We start from the raw sequence: 16119 nt of genomic DNA on the forward strand, positions 1-16119 counted from the left end.
TGATATTCCGTGTGAAGATCATATGGATATAGAGGCTCAATGGATGATAATTTGCCTTTGCCCTAATTTACTCATGCACAAGCACTGTTAAGATTAGCTGAAATGTTTGTTTCAGCTTCCCGATATTCTGAAAGGGAAGGAAAGGGGGAAAGAGAAAGTGGGAGGGATGGGAAAAAGACTTTGTAATATGATGAGGTGTCTCCAGTCTGAGGGCTTGCTAGGGCTGGAAGTAAGCAGAAAAGGCTGGCTTGGTTACAGGGTAGCACAGACACCCTCCATTCATAACAAACACCAGGTCCCTGCTGAATCCCCTTGAGGACTGGAAGCAGAGCTCTCCTGTACAGCTGCTATAACCCATGCTTCGCACACCTTGAATACGAACGCTTCCGCTCTTTTTGGATTTTCTTGTATTCCAAAAGTTCTTTAGCAAAATCATTCGTAAACTCTTCAAATTTTATTTTGTTCTTTTCTCTGAGGGGAAAAAAAAGAAAACCAAACACACAAACTATGGATGACAGAAGTTTCCACAACAAGACTGGTAAAGATCTGCATGTTTCAATTCAATTCAGTAGCATAACAAATCTCAATGTGCTGCCATTACATTAAAAAAAGAAACACAACAACAAAAGCAGTGCTCCAAACGTCTGGGGTTTTCAATTCTCAAGTCCTGTTTAGTCCAGCTCTCCAGCTTCCTGCTTCTGTGATATTGGGCCTACAAAGAGTAACTGAAGTACCCCCAAAGTCACTAAAAACTAACATCAAAGAGGTCACGGGACATGTTACCAGAACAAACCCCTCTGTGATGCAGGTGAAACCAGGTAACATGTAAGTGACAACACAGCTTTGTTCACCGTTTGCTATGTATGTTTTCAATACTTCACTTCAGTTGCAATTTAAGTTGAATATAGACATTAGTTATGTGCATGCCTGCTGTATTATTCTAGCCAACTGTGGAGCCTTGTGACAGTTCATGCACGTCTGGTTCCTGCAGAGAGGGCAGGAGGGATAATAGGAGCTGGCTCCACACAGTGACCAAGGACATGCCTATACAACATACTGATGGCCGAAGCAATCAGACATTTGCTTCAGCAATTAACGGTTTAATGTCTGTATAGATCAGGGGCGTTGAACTCAAATACACAATGGGCCAAAATCAAAAACTGGAACCAAGCCACAGGCCAACTTCGAAGTCTAGTGGCCACCTCCCTTACTTATACAGTCCCCTGGTGTCTAATTCCCCCCCTCCCCCAAAAAAACCTGTTCCCTAGCATCTATTTAAGCCCCCCCCCCTCCCTCCCCCACACGGTTCCCTGGTGTCTAGTGCCCCTCTCTTCCCTATACAGTTCCCTGGTGTCTAGTGCCTCCCCCATACAGTTCCCTAGCATCTAGTTACCTTCTCCCTCACCTATACAGTTCCCTAGTGTCTAATGGTCCCCCCTCCCTCCCCTATATAGTTTCTTGGTGTCTAGTAGCCCCCTCCCTCTCCTATACATCTCCCTGGTGTCTAGTGGCCCCCCTCCCCCCATACACTTCCCTGGTGTTTAAAGGATACCCAAAGTGACATGTGACAAGATGAGATAGACATGGGTATGTACAGTGCCTAGCACACAAATAACTAGGCTGTGTTCCTTTTTTTCTTTCTCTGCCTGAAAGAGATAAATATCAGGTATGTAAGTGGCTGACTCAGTCCTGACTCAGACAGTAGGTGACTACAGTGTGACCCTCACTGATACAATTCACCTTTTTATCTATTTCTTGCTCTCAGAAGCCAATTTCTGCTAGGAAAGTGTTTTATAGTTGGAATTTCTTATCAGTGAGGGTCACACTGTAGTCACTTCCTGCCTGAGTCAGGACTGAGTCAGCCACTTACATACCTGATATTTAACTCTTTCAGGCAGAGAAAGAAAAAAAGGATCACAGCGTAGTTATTTGTGTGCTATGCACTGTACATACACATGTATCTCATGTCACGTCACTTAAGGTATCCTTTAATGCCTCACCCCCCACCCTATACAGTTCCTTGGTGTCTAGTGACCCTCCCCCCCCACACACACACACACTTTCCCTATTGTCTAATCACTCTCTCTCCCATTTAGAGTTCCCTGGTGTCTAGTGGCTCCTCTCCCATCACTATGTGGCTTCATAGTTTCAGCACCTAGCCATATAGGCTTTGCGGTCAGGTGCTCAAGGGGCAAACACATGGGAAAACCACTTGCAGATTTGGCTGCGGGTCAGAGTTTGGTATGTAGGGTATATATGATTAGTGAAAACTGAAAAATCACTGTACATATCATCAATGCCTCCAGGATAAGGAGATTCCAGACCCACCGAACAGAAATTTCTAAAGTAATGGCAAGACATGTAGACAAACTAATACCTGCAGTAAGCAGCACAGTTTACTATTCCAGTTTGGCTATCAGGTTCACTTAAACTCTTCTAAGTAAAGGCAACTTGGCACTACCACAACAGCCTGCAATGTCTTGTAATCCAAATGTACATATATAAGAGTAGAAAGGATTAATCTGTAACTGCAACGTCTGTTAAGCAATAAACCCAATAAAGGAAAGAAAAGTGTGTTTCTCAATGTGAACCTGTAACATAAAAACCACAACCATGTGAGCTCTACTGTCTGAGCGCAGACACCTTGCATTTACTGGGCAATTTTTGTACACTCTACAAAGCAGGCTTTAAATTGCCCACCCCTTCCGTACTTGGTCTTACCCTAACCATTTTACAGTCCGCTGTCAGAATGTGTGGCCAGTACAGGCTCTTGGATGGGGCTGATAAATAAGAGACGGGGGTTTAGTATTCCAGTATTTTTTTTCCATTTGTTGCAGCTTTATTTCAAAGAAATACAATTATAACGTTTACACCGCCAGAGGATGGGAGGAAGGCGGAGTGTATGCATGGGGTCTGTAGGCAATAAGGACTGGGCCACCTGCAGTCCTTTGCAGCATTTTTTATAAATGTTATCTGGGAAATGCAACAAGGAGAAATAAAGGGCTTTAATGCAGGAAGGGAAGGTAGAAGCTCTGTTCAAAATCAAGCACTTTGGGCCTAATTGCATAGTATAGTATGTACAAGAAGTTAGGCAGGTGCACAGAACCGGATGCTGCAGATACACACATTCACCACAAGGTGTCTCCACTCTGACAATATGGTTAGTCTAGTCACTCTATTATTATTTACATTTATCACCCGTTATAGACATGTCTTAATAAATGATTGCACTCATTCTCCTCTAAGAATCATATTACAAATAAATAGTGCTACTAACCATTAGATAAACACTTGTAAATGAATCTGTGACATGTATTATGTACATAAACAACATGGCTGCCACCACCTACAAGTCCTGCAGTTTTGATGCATCCATGTTCTAAACTTTGTGGATCCAAGTCACATTCCTGCCATTCAGAAATCCAATGCTGGAGCCCTTATTGGCTGCCAATGCTCTGGAATTGGGTGTGTGAATGGTGGGAGTAGGGCTCTGGTATGGAAAAGTCGGCCTGAATAGGCAATTAGAGGGAAATCCAGAGGCTGCAACCTTTACAGCTGTTCTATGGCTATAGTGCTGAGGATTTGGCTTCAGCTGTGTTTGGATCACACTCTGGGATAAGCATGCAACTAGTGGAGTCAAAGTTCAGTCCGTAACGCGGACTGCTAAATTATTTTACATCACAAATTGTGAAAACAAACGGCAGAGGAACAGTGTAACAGCGAAGCAATTAGAAGGGTTCAGCAATGCATATTCCTCTCATGTTTCCTTGGTTATTAAAACTATTTGGAGAATTTAATAGTTACTTGATCACACATTTTAGTTCATCAGCCATATTGTTAGTTCATACATTTAGTACAAGTGACAGGTCCACTTGACAAGTCATAATTAGCAAACCCATAAGTATCATCAATACTAAAGTAATGGTTGTGCCTGTGTAGTGACACTTCATTTGTACACAGGCAGTTAGCTGTGAACTCTGTTACATTGCTTTCAGCTTTGTTTGGCAATATAAGCAGGAGGAGCTGTTGGGACAAAGTTAATTTAAAGTGAAAAGTCACCATATTTAAAGGCTGTTCTGGATCTGTTCAGCAGTTGGCAGCTGTTCTTGCAAGTCATTGATCCCTCAGTGGAACGGATGCACTTTGTTCTGGTGTCTGGTATCACAAGAGCTATGATGTGTGGAATGTTGTTGCCACAGCTCTTCTTGAATAGCTCCACTAATATTTTATACACAGATCATGCTAAAGGAAGTGAAAAAATATCAGGAAAACTGGAGAACATTTCCTATTATGTGAATTGATATATTTGACTTTTGCTTTGGTTTTCATGTCTTTAGAAAGTGAAGAGTGACTTTAAAGTGGAACTAAGTGCCATTTTCCCCCGTTTCAGACGAAGGGGGCCGATCTATCAAATGTCAGACGTTTACTGCAGTCTGTGTCCCCTTTGGGAAAGTCAACTAATAAATGACCAGGGGCCGTAAAATCTGAGAATTGCAGGAAAGAAACAGCAAAACCAATCCGACAGGACATCTAACCTTACCCATTTTATTCAAAACTAAAAATACTATAACTAAACGTCCGAGATCCAGATCCATGCCTATGAATAGGTCCATTTATTGGTGACAAGATTGAGGTCACACTGAGGAGAAAGATTTGTTCCTCTCGCTGAACTGAGCTGAATGCAAAGTGACAGAGGAACAGCAGAAATTCATTACACACGTTAATCTGAATTAGTATTTTAGCTACTCACTCTTCTTTCAGGCGGCGCTGCTCTCTGTAGAACTCCTCTTTGGACAGAGGAGGCGCTAGTGACTGGGCCGGCAGAGCATTGCCATGGGCAGACTGAACAGCTGGTGCAACCCATGGAGCAGACACTGCAGGAGGTGCCGAGGGGAATCCCGGAGGTGGAACATTGTAGCCAGCAGTGGGAGGCTGGCCAGGAGGAAACTGTGGTGGGAACTGAGGAGGAGGCACACCAGGAGGCAGCTGAAGTCCATGGGGTGGTGGAGGAGGGAACAGAGGTGTTGGAGGGGGAACATAAACAGGCCCTGAGGAGGGAAGAGAAGGTCCCTGGTTTCTGGGTGGGCGATCACTGTGTGGATGCCGACCACGGTTATGGCTGCCAAATAAAAAAGACAAAAACAGATTATCGCCAGTCTAAATGAGGTCTTCTTGTCTGCAACAACTAATGCTTCATAGGGTGATAATTTTATAATGAGTAACAATTAGCTAGACTACTGGAATAATGGATTTCCTGTACTTATAGCGGCCTATGAATCTCCTTGACTTGCAGCTGAATATATGGCTCTGTCAAAGTGATAAACCATCTAGGACAGGAAAAGTTGTCCACCTTATTTTTCCTTTATTTGAAGCAGCACTCCTTTTGTAATCGTCCTCTAAACTATGGCAGTTAAATCACTTATAGCTGAAATATTTTTCTCCCAGTATATGCCACTTCTAAATTTGTTAAAGCAATATTTCTTCTTCTGTTCTCTTGCTCCAGTTTCAGAAAAAGATTCTTAACCACTTCTGTACCACGCTATGTTTTGCTGATCGGTGCTGCGTGGGCTCTCCAGCCCGCAGCACCGATCAGATAGCAGCCAGGCCGATCAGACTTCCCCCTTTTTTCCCCCACTAGGGGGATGTCCTGCTGGGTGGGTCTGATCGCCGCCGGCTGCTTGCGCTTGCGGGGGGGCTCTTCAAAGCCCCCCTCCGCAGCGCTTCCTGGCCTCCTTCCCCTTCCCTCCCTCCCCCTGTGAGCGGCGCAGGACGGATTTCCGTCCTGCGCCTGATGGGATAGGCTTTAGCCTATCAGATGCCGGCGATCCCCGGCCAATCAGAGGCCGGGGATCGCCGATCTCCTCTACGGCGCTGCATACATGTATACACCGGGGAAGATCTTCCCCGTGTGTTTACATTTACCTTGCGAGCTGCCGATCGGCTCGCAGGGTGTTCACGGAGACACCCTCCGTGAACTGACATGGCTCGTACGAGCGGCCGTTTCCATGGAATACACTTCAGGATTCAGGGGCGTACATATACGCACAGAGAATCCGAAAGTGGTTAAAGTACCCCTGAGCTGACTAAAAAATATATTGAAAAAAACATGTTTTTGTTTTCCTTTCCAATATTTCTAGTTTAGCTTGACCCTAGGAGGAGTCCACTGAGGCAGACTATCCCTTTCCTGAACTCTATGCCGATTTCCTCCAGTTATAAAACAGCAAAAGCATTCATTCTCTGATTCCCGACAGCAAATGTGATTATAGCCCACAGCATTATGAGCATGTGCTGTCCGCAATCAGCCAATCAGAAGAGAATGCATGGTGCACTAGTAAGGCGGCAAAAGAGAGAAACAAACAACCTCTACCCCTAAAATTTAAAATATCATTATAGGAGTGCACATTATTACAAATAGACATTTATGACCAGTGTTCTGTAGTTTAAAGAATTTGGTAGGCTGCTATTTGCTGTTCCACTTTAACACTGCTAATCTGATGTTTTGCTATGTGTCGGAGTCAAACCTGAAACAAGCATGCATAGGTTCACAACCTCTGATCTATATAGACTCATGTATAAGCCTACTTTTTCAGCACAAAAATGTGCTGAGAAGTTACCTCCTCAGCTTATATGCAAGTCAGTTGAGCAGAATGGATGATGGTGACAGTTTTGTTACTGGCAGAGGAGCGTAAGGATTGTGCACTAGTAATTCTGCTCTTGCCAGCTGGCTCCTTGCTGTGCCCATGCCCCGCATCCCCTGCAACATGGTGTGCAGAGTGCACTGCTCAAGCCTACCTGTGTCCCCTGGCTTATGGAGCAGAGTGTGCAAAGTGTCAGCGGTGCAATAATCAGGGATTCTTCCTGTGAGCTATTCACTGTCTCATATCTATAACCCCATCTGATGGTGTCTTGAGAGACAATTATCATCCTTGTGGCACATCTGGCTATGGGGAGGGAGGCCAACTTGTACTGGGGGCACATCTGGCTTATACACGACTCAATTACTTTTTCCTGGTTTCTGAAGGAAAAGTCGGCTTATATGCAAATATATACAGAACTTAAGGTCAGAGACTCAAAAAGTATTAAACGCAGAATCTGTATAACAGCCAAATAAGCATTTTTTTTTAGTACATTAGAAAAGCACCCCCATAATCTGGTGGCATCATCAGTATTAATTTACAAAGCACATTGACTGATTCTGAGATGTGCAATGCCCAGATTAGAAGTGTAAGAAAAGTTTACTTAAAACAAATCTACCATAAGCGCCAATGCGGATTTAGCAATTCACTGACCTGTCCCATCCCATGTGTGGCCTTGGAGCAGAGGGCCTGGGTATATTAGCCCTCATCAGCGGAGCTGCACAAAAGGAAATTTAAAGAGGTTAGCATCAGATAAGTTTAAAACCAACAATATAAAAACATCCAGCTTCCAGGCCCGGTGCACCAGAATTGCAGCTGTGACTTATTGCTGCTACTCATGTTATTCAATGTGGATGCTAACAACTGTGGCATGTTGCTGCAACCTGCTGCTCTGATGTGCCATAGTTATGAGCAGCGCTTAGCATGTTAGTAACTGTGACAAATAACCGCTATGAAGATTCTTGTGTAGCACAGTCATAATGCCTGGTACATACCATGCAATTTTCCATCAGAAAGGACAGGTCAAAATCAGGTTTGATCTGATTTCCGATCGACTTTGTATAGAAGTGATTGAAAAATCGATCAGAAAAACGATCGGAAATCAGATCGGACCTGTCGGAAATAATCTATTCGACCCGTCTATCTGATGGGAAATTGCATGATGTGTACCAGGCATTGCAGCCATGTCACACATCACACTACAGTCAGTCATTTACAGTAGAATCCCTTTATAGTAAACGTCAAGGGACCAGGAAAAGTAGTTTACTATATCAGAATTGGTCGTACATTGTATATTTATACAGGTGCATTTGCTGGGACTTGTGGAGTTTATTATATCCAAAAGTGTACTATATCAAAGTTTACTATAACATAAGATTCTACTGTACTGTCTTCACAGCTTTAAGAACTATGGATGTTCAAACATGCTATACCTTATCAGCCTGATTTCCTCTATGGAAAGTGGAGGGGATTGATAGTAGAAAACAATAAGGGCTAGTTTGTCGTTTAGCGATCCATGACAACAGATTGCATCTTGGGACAGTTATACTGGCCATAGGTATTTGCATATGATAATCACAAGCAATTGTCTGTAATGATGACAGTCTAGCATCTGCATGTAGAGTTAGGCTGCTACAAATGTTATCCTGGTTTACAGCAGCAGCTTGAATAGATAACATTAGCAGCAAATGCTTAGCGATGTAAGCTGCAGCTATTTAGACCTCGCTCACACTACGTGTTGTGTAATAATGTAAATACATGTGAATTCACTGCCCATACTCTGCAAGGGGCACGTTCACATCTGTGTGTTGCAATGGGCTGCCTTGTCCTGACGTGCTGTTTGCTTCAGGTTTCTGGAGAACGCAAAAACGCTCACTTATCAGACATTGGTCAAGGTGTATAAAAAATCTGTGCGATATTATGCATAAGTCATAACACTGCAACATGCACAGTGTGAATGAGGATTTAAAGAGGCCCTGTAGTCACATAGTAGTATGCAGTAAATTATTCAGGATACCCACTTCTATGGTACTTTTCGTGGTTTCAGCATCAGAATATATATCTATATATTGCTATATATACACTGGTATGTAACTCCGCCCCTCCCAGTGATGCTTACCCTAGGCTGATAAGATATGCAATATTCATCCTCCCAGCCTTTAGAACGCTCAGTAAACTAACATTCCTTAGAGATCACCTGACAGGACTAAGGGCCCTTTTCCACCTGCAGTCGCTAGCGTTCACGCTGAACGCTAGCGATTGCTGAATCGCAAAACCGGCGATTCCCCGACATTTTGCGGCCGCGATTTTGCTATGCTATGCACTGCATAGCAAAATCGCGGCAAATATCGCTCCGCCGCGCGTTCACGTTCGGGTAAAAAACGAATCGCGGTAGTGGAAATGACCTACCGCGATTCCTATGTTAAAAAGAAAACCGTAGCGATTGTAAAATCGCTAGCGGTTTGCGACTTTGCGATTCAGCCAGCGCAAACGCGCTGGTGGAAAAGGGCCCTAAAGAGGTCGCGCCACCTGTGATGAGTTTCCGAATGTAAATCAGGGAGAGGAAAGAATAGGCAAATGGGCAAAAGCACTCACTAAATCATTTATAAATTAATATCGTAAAAAAAAAAAGCGATTTTATTCATGATGTTATTTTCACTACAGTTCCTCTTGAATCCCTCATGCAACCAGGACTTTATGGCAAGAAGAGGAGGAGGTACTTACTTGGGGGAGGAAGGCCGTGAGGAGGCATTTGCCCGAGCACTGGAACATGGAAGCCCTGTAACACAATCCAGCCATGTACATTAGATAACACAGCTAATAAGATATCACACATAAAACCAGAACTGGATGACGGACTCACTTTGTCGCCCATGAGCAGACTGTTCTGCAGAGGTAACCCACTTGCGGAAGTGACTGGGACTGACGGGAGCACAGGGCGGGAGCTCTCTCGTTTCTCCTGACTGCAGATTCACAAAAAGAAAACAAAAATGTCCAAAAAATATAGTGTAGAGAGCGGATTACAGAAGAAATGTTAAAACTGACATATAAGGCGATTCTTATTTAAAGCAGACTGTTCTAAAAATGTGTTTAATGAAAAGGCAATGAAAAGTATGCTTCCAAGTCATTACTGAGCATGTGCAAACAGTCTAATGCAGCTGATAACGTGTATAACGCACAGCATGCAGCACTTTCTAATAACGCTACACGTTACACACAAACGCAACATGTGCACGGTGAATGTCGCACAGACTTATTATTGCGGTGCGTTAGTCTGCATTGAAACATTTTCTAACGTGCGACTTTAACGTCGCACTGTGAAAGAGGCCTCAGACTTAGTTCTCATGTAAAAGTATATTGTAAAAAAAAAACCTATTTCATTTGCATTTTGAAGGAAAAGGTTTTTGTTATTGCCCATACACACGAGCAAAAAGTGCAATAGTCAAGCCAAAAGTTATTGATGTGCCGATGTTGAGACTTACTGCATGAGAGGCTCTGGTTTCTCTCTTTCCTTGGGCACAGGCATAGGCTGTACAGGTGGAGGTGTGTCTGCAGGGGGAGCTGTCTGAGGCTGAACAGCTGGTGGAGGATTTGCTGATGCTGTACTTGGGGTAGGTGTGAGGTTGGGAGCTGAACTTTGTGGAGCGGTGGTTGTGGCTGGAGCAGTAGTAGTTGCAGCTATAGTAGTATTACTAGTAGAAGATGAAGCAGTAGTAGCAGCAGTGGTGGAGATGGTGGTGGTGGGAGCAATAAGAGGATCTTGCTGGCGAGATGGACGTGTTGACTGCGGAGCAGAGCGTGGTGCTGGGGCTGCCTGCTGCTGCCGCTGCTGGGGGGCCGACTGTTGTTTACGAATCCTCTTAGTATAACCAGTTTCATTCTTAAAGTTATTGACAGCCTACAGAAAAAAAAAGGTTTTTCAAAAAAATCTTCATTATCTTTTTCACAAGAAGGGCCTTAAAGCTGGAGTACTGTATTTAAAGGCAACTCAGAATTAGTTAGTAAAATATATAAAACAAAACTACCTCTAAGGGAGATTGTAAATAGTGTGGGCCGTTGGGGGTGCGTGACGGGCATTACTTACCTTTGGGGGCTGCTCTGTAGTCTCCAATCTGTATGCGCTCCGATTTAGTGCTCAGATCCCTTTGAAATGAGACACTGATCAAGTGATGCAAATAAATGCCACATGGACTACTGAAAATCAGACACTGAATTTGATTTGGTCCAATTCCAAGTTGCATTCATTTGCATGAAATTAACATTTTGCATCAATCAATCAATCAATTCTTATCCTTTCCTTTATCATAGGAAATAATGGCTCATTTACACTATGTGTGCTGCAGTGCGCTGCTCAGGAACACCAGATACTGCCCTATTCACTGTAAGGCATGGAGTCAGTGTCGCAACAGATTGCACTGTGTTGTGAGGTAACATGCAGCCATCACATTTCTCTAGTGGGAAGTATTTAACTATATAAGTAAGCAGCGCCATGTTGCGCACAGAAATGCATGCAGCAGTGTATCTTCACAATGCATTGCTGTGCAGTGAGTCAGTGTGAATCAGACAGAGCTCTATACGGTCTGATTTCTTGCCATATTGCATGCTGATACACATTACTGAAATCAAACCAGCTTCATGACAGTGTGCTCAGGCCTTGACATGGTTCAGCACACACAGCTTATCAGTATAAGCACTGAGTGACAACTCGGTATACATAATAGGGCTGACATTCCAGTATCTGGATTCAAATCAATTATGCTAGTACGTATTTCATGGTGAACTTTGATGGGCAGTTAGTAGCAAAACTTTATACTCTAAAGAGTTGCGTAAGATGTCAGCGCTGTATAAAGACTAAATAATAATACTTGTACAAAGTTTAAGAATGAACATGAATGAATTTTGAATGTAAGGTTGGCAATAGTTATTTTTTTGCACCAAGGAGGCTAGTGTACGTAAGTGTTTGACTTCAGCATAGAACTAAGTCAGGGATGTTAAACTCAATCGCATAAAGGGCAAAAATCTAAAACATAGTATAAGTCGTGAGCAGGCCTGGATTTACATCACAGGAGCCTATAGGCAGAGATGTCCTGGCACCCTAGACTCCACCCTCCATGAATTTACAACCCCCCGCTCAACCTGGCTGCAAGCGTGCTGGCTGTCCCAGCTGTCACTTCTCTTGCCCATCTTAGCTACAGGTGCCCTGTAGCATTAGGTAGCCAAAGTTACCCTCAGTATTAAGTAGCTAATGGTGCCCCCGGCTGTAGTGACATCTCGTCAGTGGAATGCTGAGACGCGGGTGAGTAACCTCTCATTTACACTCATCAGGACTCTGCATACAGAAGGAGGGAGGCACTAGGGGAGTGAGCCGCCTTTCCATCATCAGGCACCTGTAGGCACGTGCCTACAGTGCCTTATGGTAAATTCAGCCCTGGTCATAAGCCAAATTGATACATTTTAACAAACTAAGTTGTGTAACTATAGCGAACATCCCCTTCTGCAGAGTAGCGCAGTGGAGAAGTTTGATATTTACCTACTCCAGTGATTCTTCAGATCTCTGAATTTCCTGACAGCCACACGCTATACTGCATACCTCTGGCTCCCAATGCTTGTCATGTGATCAGAAGACGTAGGGAAGGGAGCACAGAGCGTTTGACTGCTAGGAAAAAACAGATAAGACAACGCATTGCAGAAACAGGTAAATATTAAATCTGTTCCGCTGCAATGTAGGGAGATTGAGGCGGACGGTGGTCCAGCCAACAGGGCGTGTTTAGATCCCAGGACTTGCTCATTTTGTTTGGGGTCCCATGGTTTATTGCTGCGCCTCGGTAAGAAACACATAAACCGGTGTGCTCTGGAAGGCAGTGTGCTGTCATTCTTACTGCTTACGATGGGACATTTGAAGCTCTCCAAGGGCAACATAAAATGGTAAGGAGAGCCGCCTTTGGCCTGTGGGCCTTGTGTTTGACACCTGCGCACTAAGTTGTCAGTTTGACAGTGAGCTGATAAAGTTTTTGGACCTCACGTTTCCATTCTCTAATCTAACTTGTATGAAACTTGACATGAACTGAACACAAGTTGAAGACAAAGGTCCTTGTTAATCTTACATACCTGACGTAAGAATTTATTGGCAATTAAGTTATCGGGGGACGTGTCACTCTGATGGCAAGTGGGACACGTATGATCTTCAGATTCCAATAATGAGGTGCGAATACCTACAACAAAGGAAACATTAACCTGTCAAGTTTGAAGCTGGAGGGCATTTGTAATTATAAATTCTAAACTTTAGATAAGATACATAGACAAGTTACTTGTTCTAGTTAGTTTTTCATCTCTGATCTGCTTTAAAATGCACAGTGTAGTTTGTAGACTGCAAATATTAGAGACTGATGCAATGTTATAACAAAAGAAAAAGCTATAGAAGTGAAAATAAAAATATAGACTTTTCTTTGCTACTAATGATCCGTACTACAAAATTCATTATATCGTAAGTTTTTTCCGCATTAGTGTCACTTTAACACATCTAATTGCGACAGGTCCAAAAAACTGTTTCTTGGTTGATACAGATTGGTCAGCAGAGCAAATTCAGGCTCAATCAGCAGACTAATCATTTTGAAATTCCCTATGGCTCAATTCATGTTCAAATGAGAGAAAATATAGCCACTTGAGAGGTGCATTCTGGGCACAGAAAATGGGGAAAGCGTCAAATGATTTTGCCAATGATGACCATAGAGAAATGTTTCAAGTTCAGATTTAAAGTGGAAAGTGGATCTTTGTGGCAAAGTTGGTTTATGAATGCCTCCTTGGAAATGCCCTATTATGGAAATTGGCTTTACCCGGAAAATGGAAGTTGGAGCTAGCAAATCACTGAAGTGCTGCTTGTTAAAAGGTCTCATGGGCCATCAAAGCAAAGTGACAAGTCTTCAATGAGGTTTGAAAAAATCCTTTGTGCTGGTTAGATAGGATTTGCTTTCTTTATTAACAAAATGGATATCACTATAAAAGGGGATTAAACGCTGAAATAATAAAAACATTTGTTACACTTTTTATTACTGTAGTTTATAACGTTTTTATTATTAAAAACACTTTATCACTCATACAGGTATATTTGCTTTTGTGTAAGTATTTTCAGTTTATAAATTACAAGTTCCCAAAGTACAGTTTATCTGCTCTGAAAGCTGCCATTGTATTTTATTGCACAGCTGCTGTATTTATATATGTTACGGCCAGAACCCGAAGTTTGGCCACTTCGCGTTGTGGCTGGCCACTTCGGGTTCTGGCCGGTCAATGTGTGAAGTGGCCGCGGACATTTCAGACATTGGCCGCAGCGCCGCGGCCACTTCGCACATTGACCGGCCAGAACCTGAAGTGGCCAAACTTCGGGTTCTGGTCATAACATATATATATTTTAATATACCCAGTGAGAGTTCTCTGCTTTTTTGCCTTCGGCTGTCTGTGCATGCTGATACAATGCACAACAAAGTTTACAAATAATAGCTGTATAGATGCTATACTAACAAAAAAGATAATGTTATCATTTGAGTTGGATCTAACTTTGGCAGTAAGTTTTTCACTGAAGAAAGTGCTGTGTTTAACTGTTTGAATGCTGTTCTGCTACCATTTTTTTGTGTGGAAGTTTAAGGCTGTAAAAAATTTTTTAGAGCAAAGAAGATATGCAGAGTTTCATACCACATCAACAACCTATAATTACAACAGCGTGGTTTAGCGTCCTGAGGCTGTCCGCACCGGCTGCTGTGCCACCGCGCACCTACTAGCCACTCCACCCTCAGGCTGGACTCTGCTCTTTCCAGCACGCTCTGCATCTGGACTCTGCTATTTGCACCCTCAGGCTGGACTCTACTCTTCCCAGCACGCTTTGTATCTGTGGCATTGACCTAAGCCTAGGGCATAGAGGCATCCTGGGAAACGTCCTCAGACGGCCATTGCTTGTGGCAGGATGGAGGTATCTTCTGCATCTTCCAACACATATACGGACTGGAACTGACAGGACACCACTCATCCGGTACTGTATGCTTAGCCCTTTCTGGAGCACATGTTGTTTCCATGCTCTGCTCCGCATGCTGGCAGCTTGCAGTGTCTGTCGCTCCTGCTTATGTGTTGATGGACCTTGCTTTGCTTCTCCTCAGTCCTGCAGTTTATTGTTGCTTTCTATCTGTGCCCTTTGAACTGCCTGCCCTATACAAGCATTGAAATTGCTGTTACTCGGATTATGTGTTGCGGTTTGCTGGGTTACTGGAGGCGACCCGATACCCAATTGCTACCATTGCTACCGCTACTGAGCGGACTTTTGATTCAAGAACTCTGGTTTGGAATATCCAGTCTGAAACAAATGAAACTGGCTCATGCATGAGTTCCCAAAATCAATTTGTTGCTATTAGGGAATAGGGGGTCAGGATTGTATGGCGGTTTGCATGTGTGGCATGAATGGGCGGTATGTTGACAGCCATTGGGATGGTTCTGTTTTAAAATGTGTTTTTTTTTTTTTTTTAATTATGCACCTTATTGTCTGATAATTAATAAAGCATTTTTGACACTTTAATACATGTGTTCTTATTGCTTGGAGCATATGCCCCGCATCAGTACCTCCTAAATTGTTTTTGGCTATATAATTACAACAGCTACGGAATCCGGAAATACTCACATTCATCACAGTAGCTGTTTCCGCAACATGGGATAACAACCGCATCAGACATTATATCTTTACATATCATACATAGCAGCTCATCTGGTATGGGGTCCTCTTCTTCTGAAGAGGAGGATTGTTCATCAGGTAGGAAAGGAGGCTTTTCTTTCTTACCCAAGGCATACGCCACACTGCAAAGCAAGATGGGTGAAGAGATTAGTAACAGCTGACCAGCGATGACACCCCCCCCCCCCCCCCCCCAATCACATGCACTGAGCCGGACACTTACGCATCAATAGTTGGTATGGCATATTTTCCAGTGTTTGTGAGCATGGCTCCCTTCATATTGGGGTCTTCAACTTCAACCATGAAACTGCGAGGGATACCTGTGCTCTTTTTTATTCTGGGAACAGACTCAAAATTTTTATCCTTTGGAGAAAGAAAGGTCCACATTACTACAGAATGAATGTAAGTTTATCCAACAGATTAAGATGTAAACAGGCACCTTAAAGGACATCCAAGGTGAAAATAAACTGACTAGAAAAACAATTGTATCCATTTTCCTTCTCCTAAAAATGATTTTTAAGATAACCCACAGTTTTATTTTATATTTAAAATTCAGTTTTTACTGTTTTGCTGTTCTATTGTCTCTGCTCAATGACACCTTCATTGAAGTATGCCGGAGCTTAAATATATGAACTATTGGCACTTTTTATCTCTTTTCTGCTCTCAGAAGCCTTTTACTGACAGGAAAGTGTTTTATGGCTGTAATTACTCATCAGTGATGGCTATCCTATTGTCTGACGCAGTACCGACCCAGACAGAAACTATCACTTGCATACC

The 16119-nt window shown here is 43.1% G+C and overlaps 1 protein-coding gene across 3 annotated transcripts in view; it reads right to left on the reverse strand.

Annotated features, from left to right (window-relative positions):
• Positions 1 to 16119, reverse strand: part of RBBP6 (RB binding protein 6, ubiquitin ligase) — a 108549-nt gene that overhangs the window by 13542 nt on the left and 78888 nt on the right. For 2 of the 3 annotated variants that reach the window (XM_068244264.1, XM_068244263.1), the window contains exons 7-15: positions 15566 to 15705; positions 15295 to 15467; positions 12744 to 12847; positions 10118 to 10533; positions 9499 to 9598; positions 9360 to 9414; positions 7290 to 7353; positions 4751 to 5119; positions 370 to 471 (exon numbers count right to left, since the gene is read on the reverse strand). In XM_068244264.1, the coding sequence (XP_068100365.1) occupies positions 370 to 471; positions 4751 to 5119; positions 7290 to 7353; positions 9360 to 9414; positions 9499 to 9598; positions 10118 to 10533; positions 12744 to 12847; positions 15295 to 15467; positions 15566 to 15705 (1523 nt within the window). The remainder of the gene's footprint in view (positions 1 to 369; positions 472 to 4750; positions 5120 to 7289; positions 7354 to 9359; positions 9415 to 9498; positions 9599 to 10117; positions 10534 to 12743; positions 12848 to 15294; positions 15468 to 15565; positions 15706 to 16119) is intronic. The other variant, XM_068244265.1, reaches the window with a different exon arrangement.

The sequence above is a fragment of the Hyperolius riggenbachi genome, chromosome 7 (assembly GCF_040937935.1).
Source record: "Hyperolius riggenbachi isolate aHypRig1 chromosome 7, aHypRig1.pri, whole genome shotgun sequence".
Classification (NCBI taxonomy): domain Eukaryota; kingdom Metazoa; phylum Chordata; class Amphibia; order Anura; family Hyperoliidae; genus Hyperolius; species Hyperolius riggenbachi.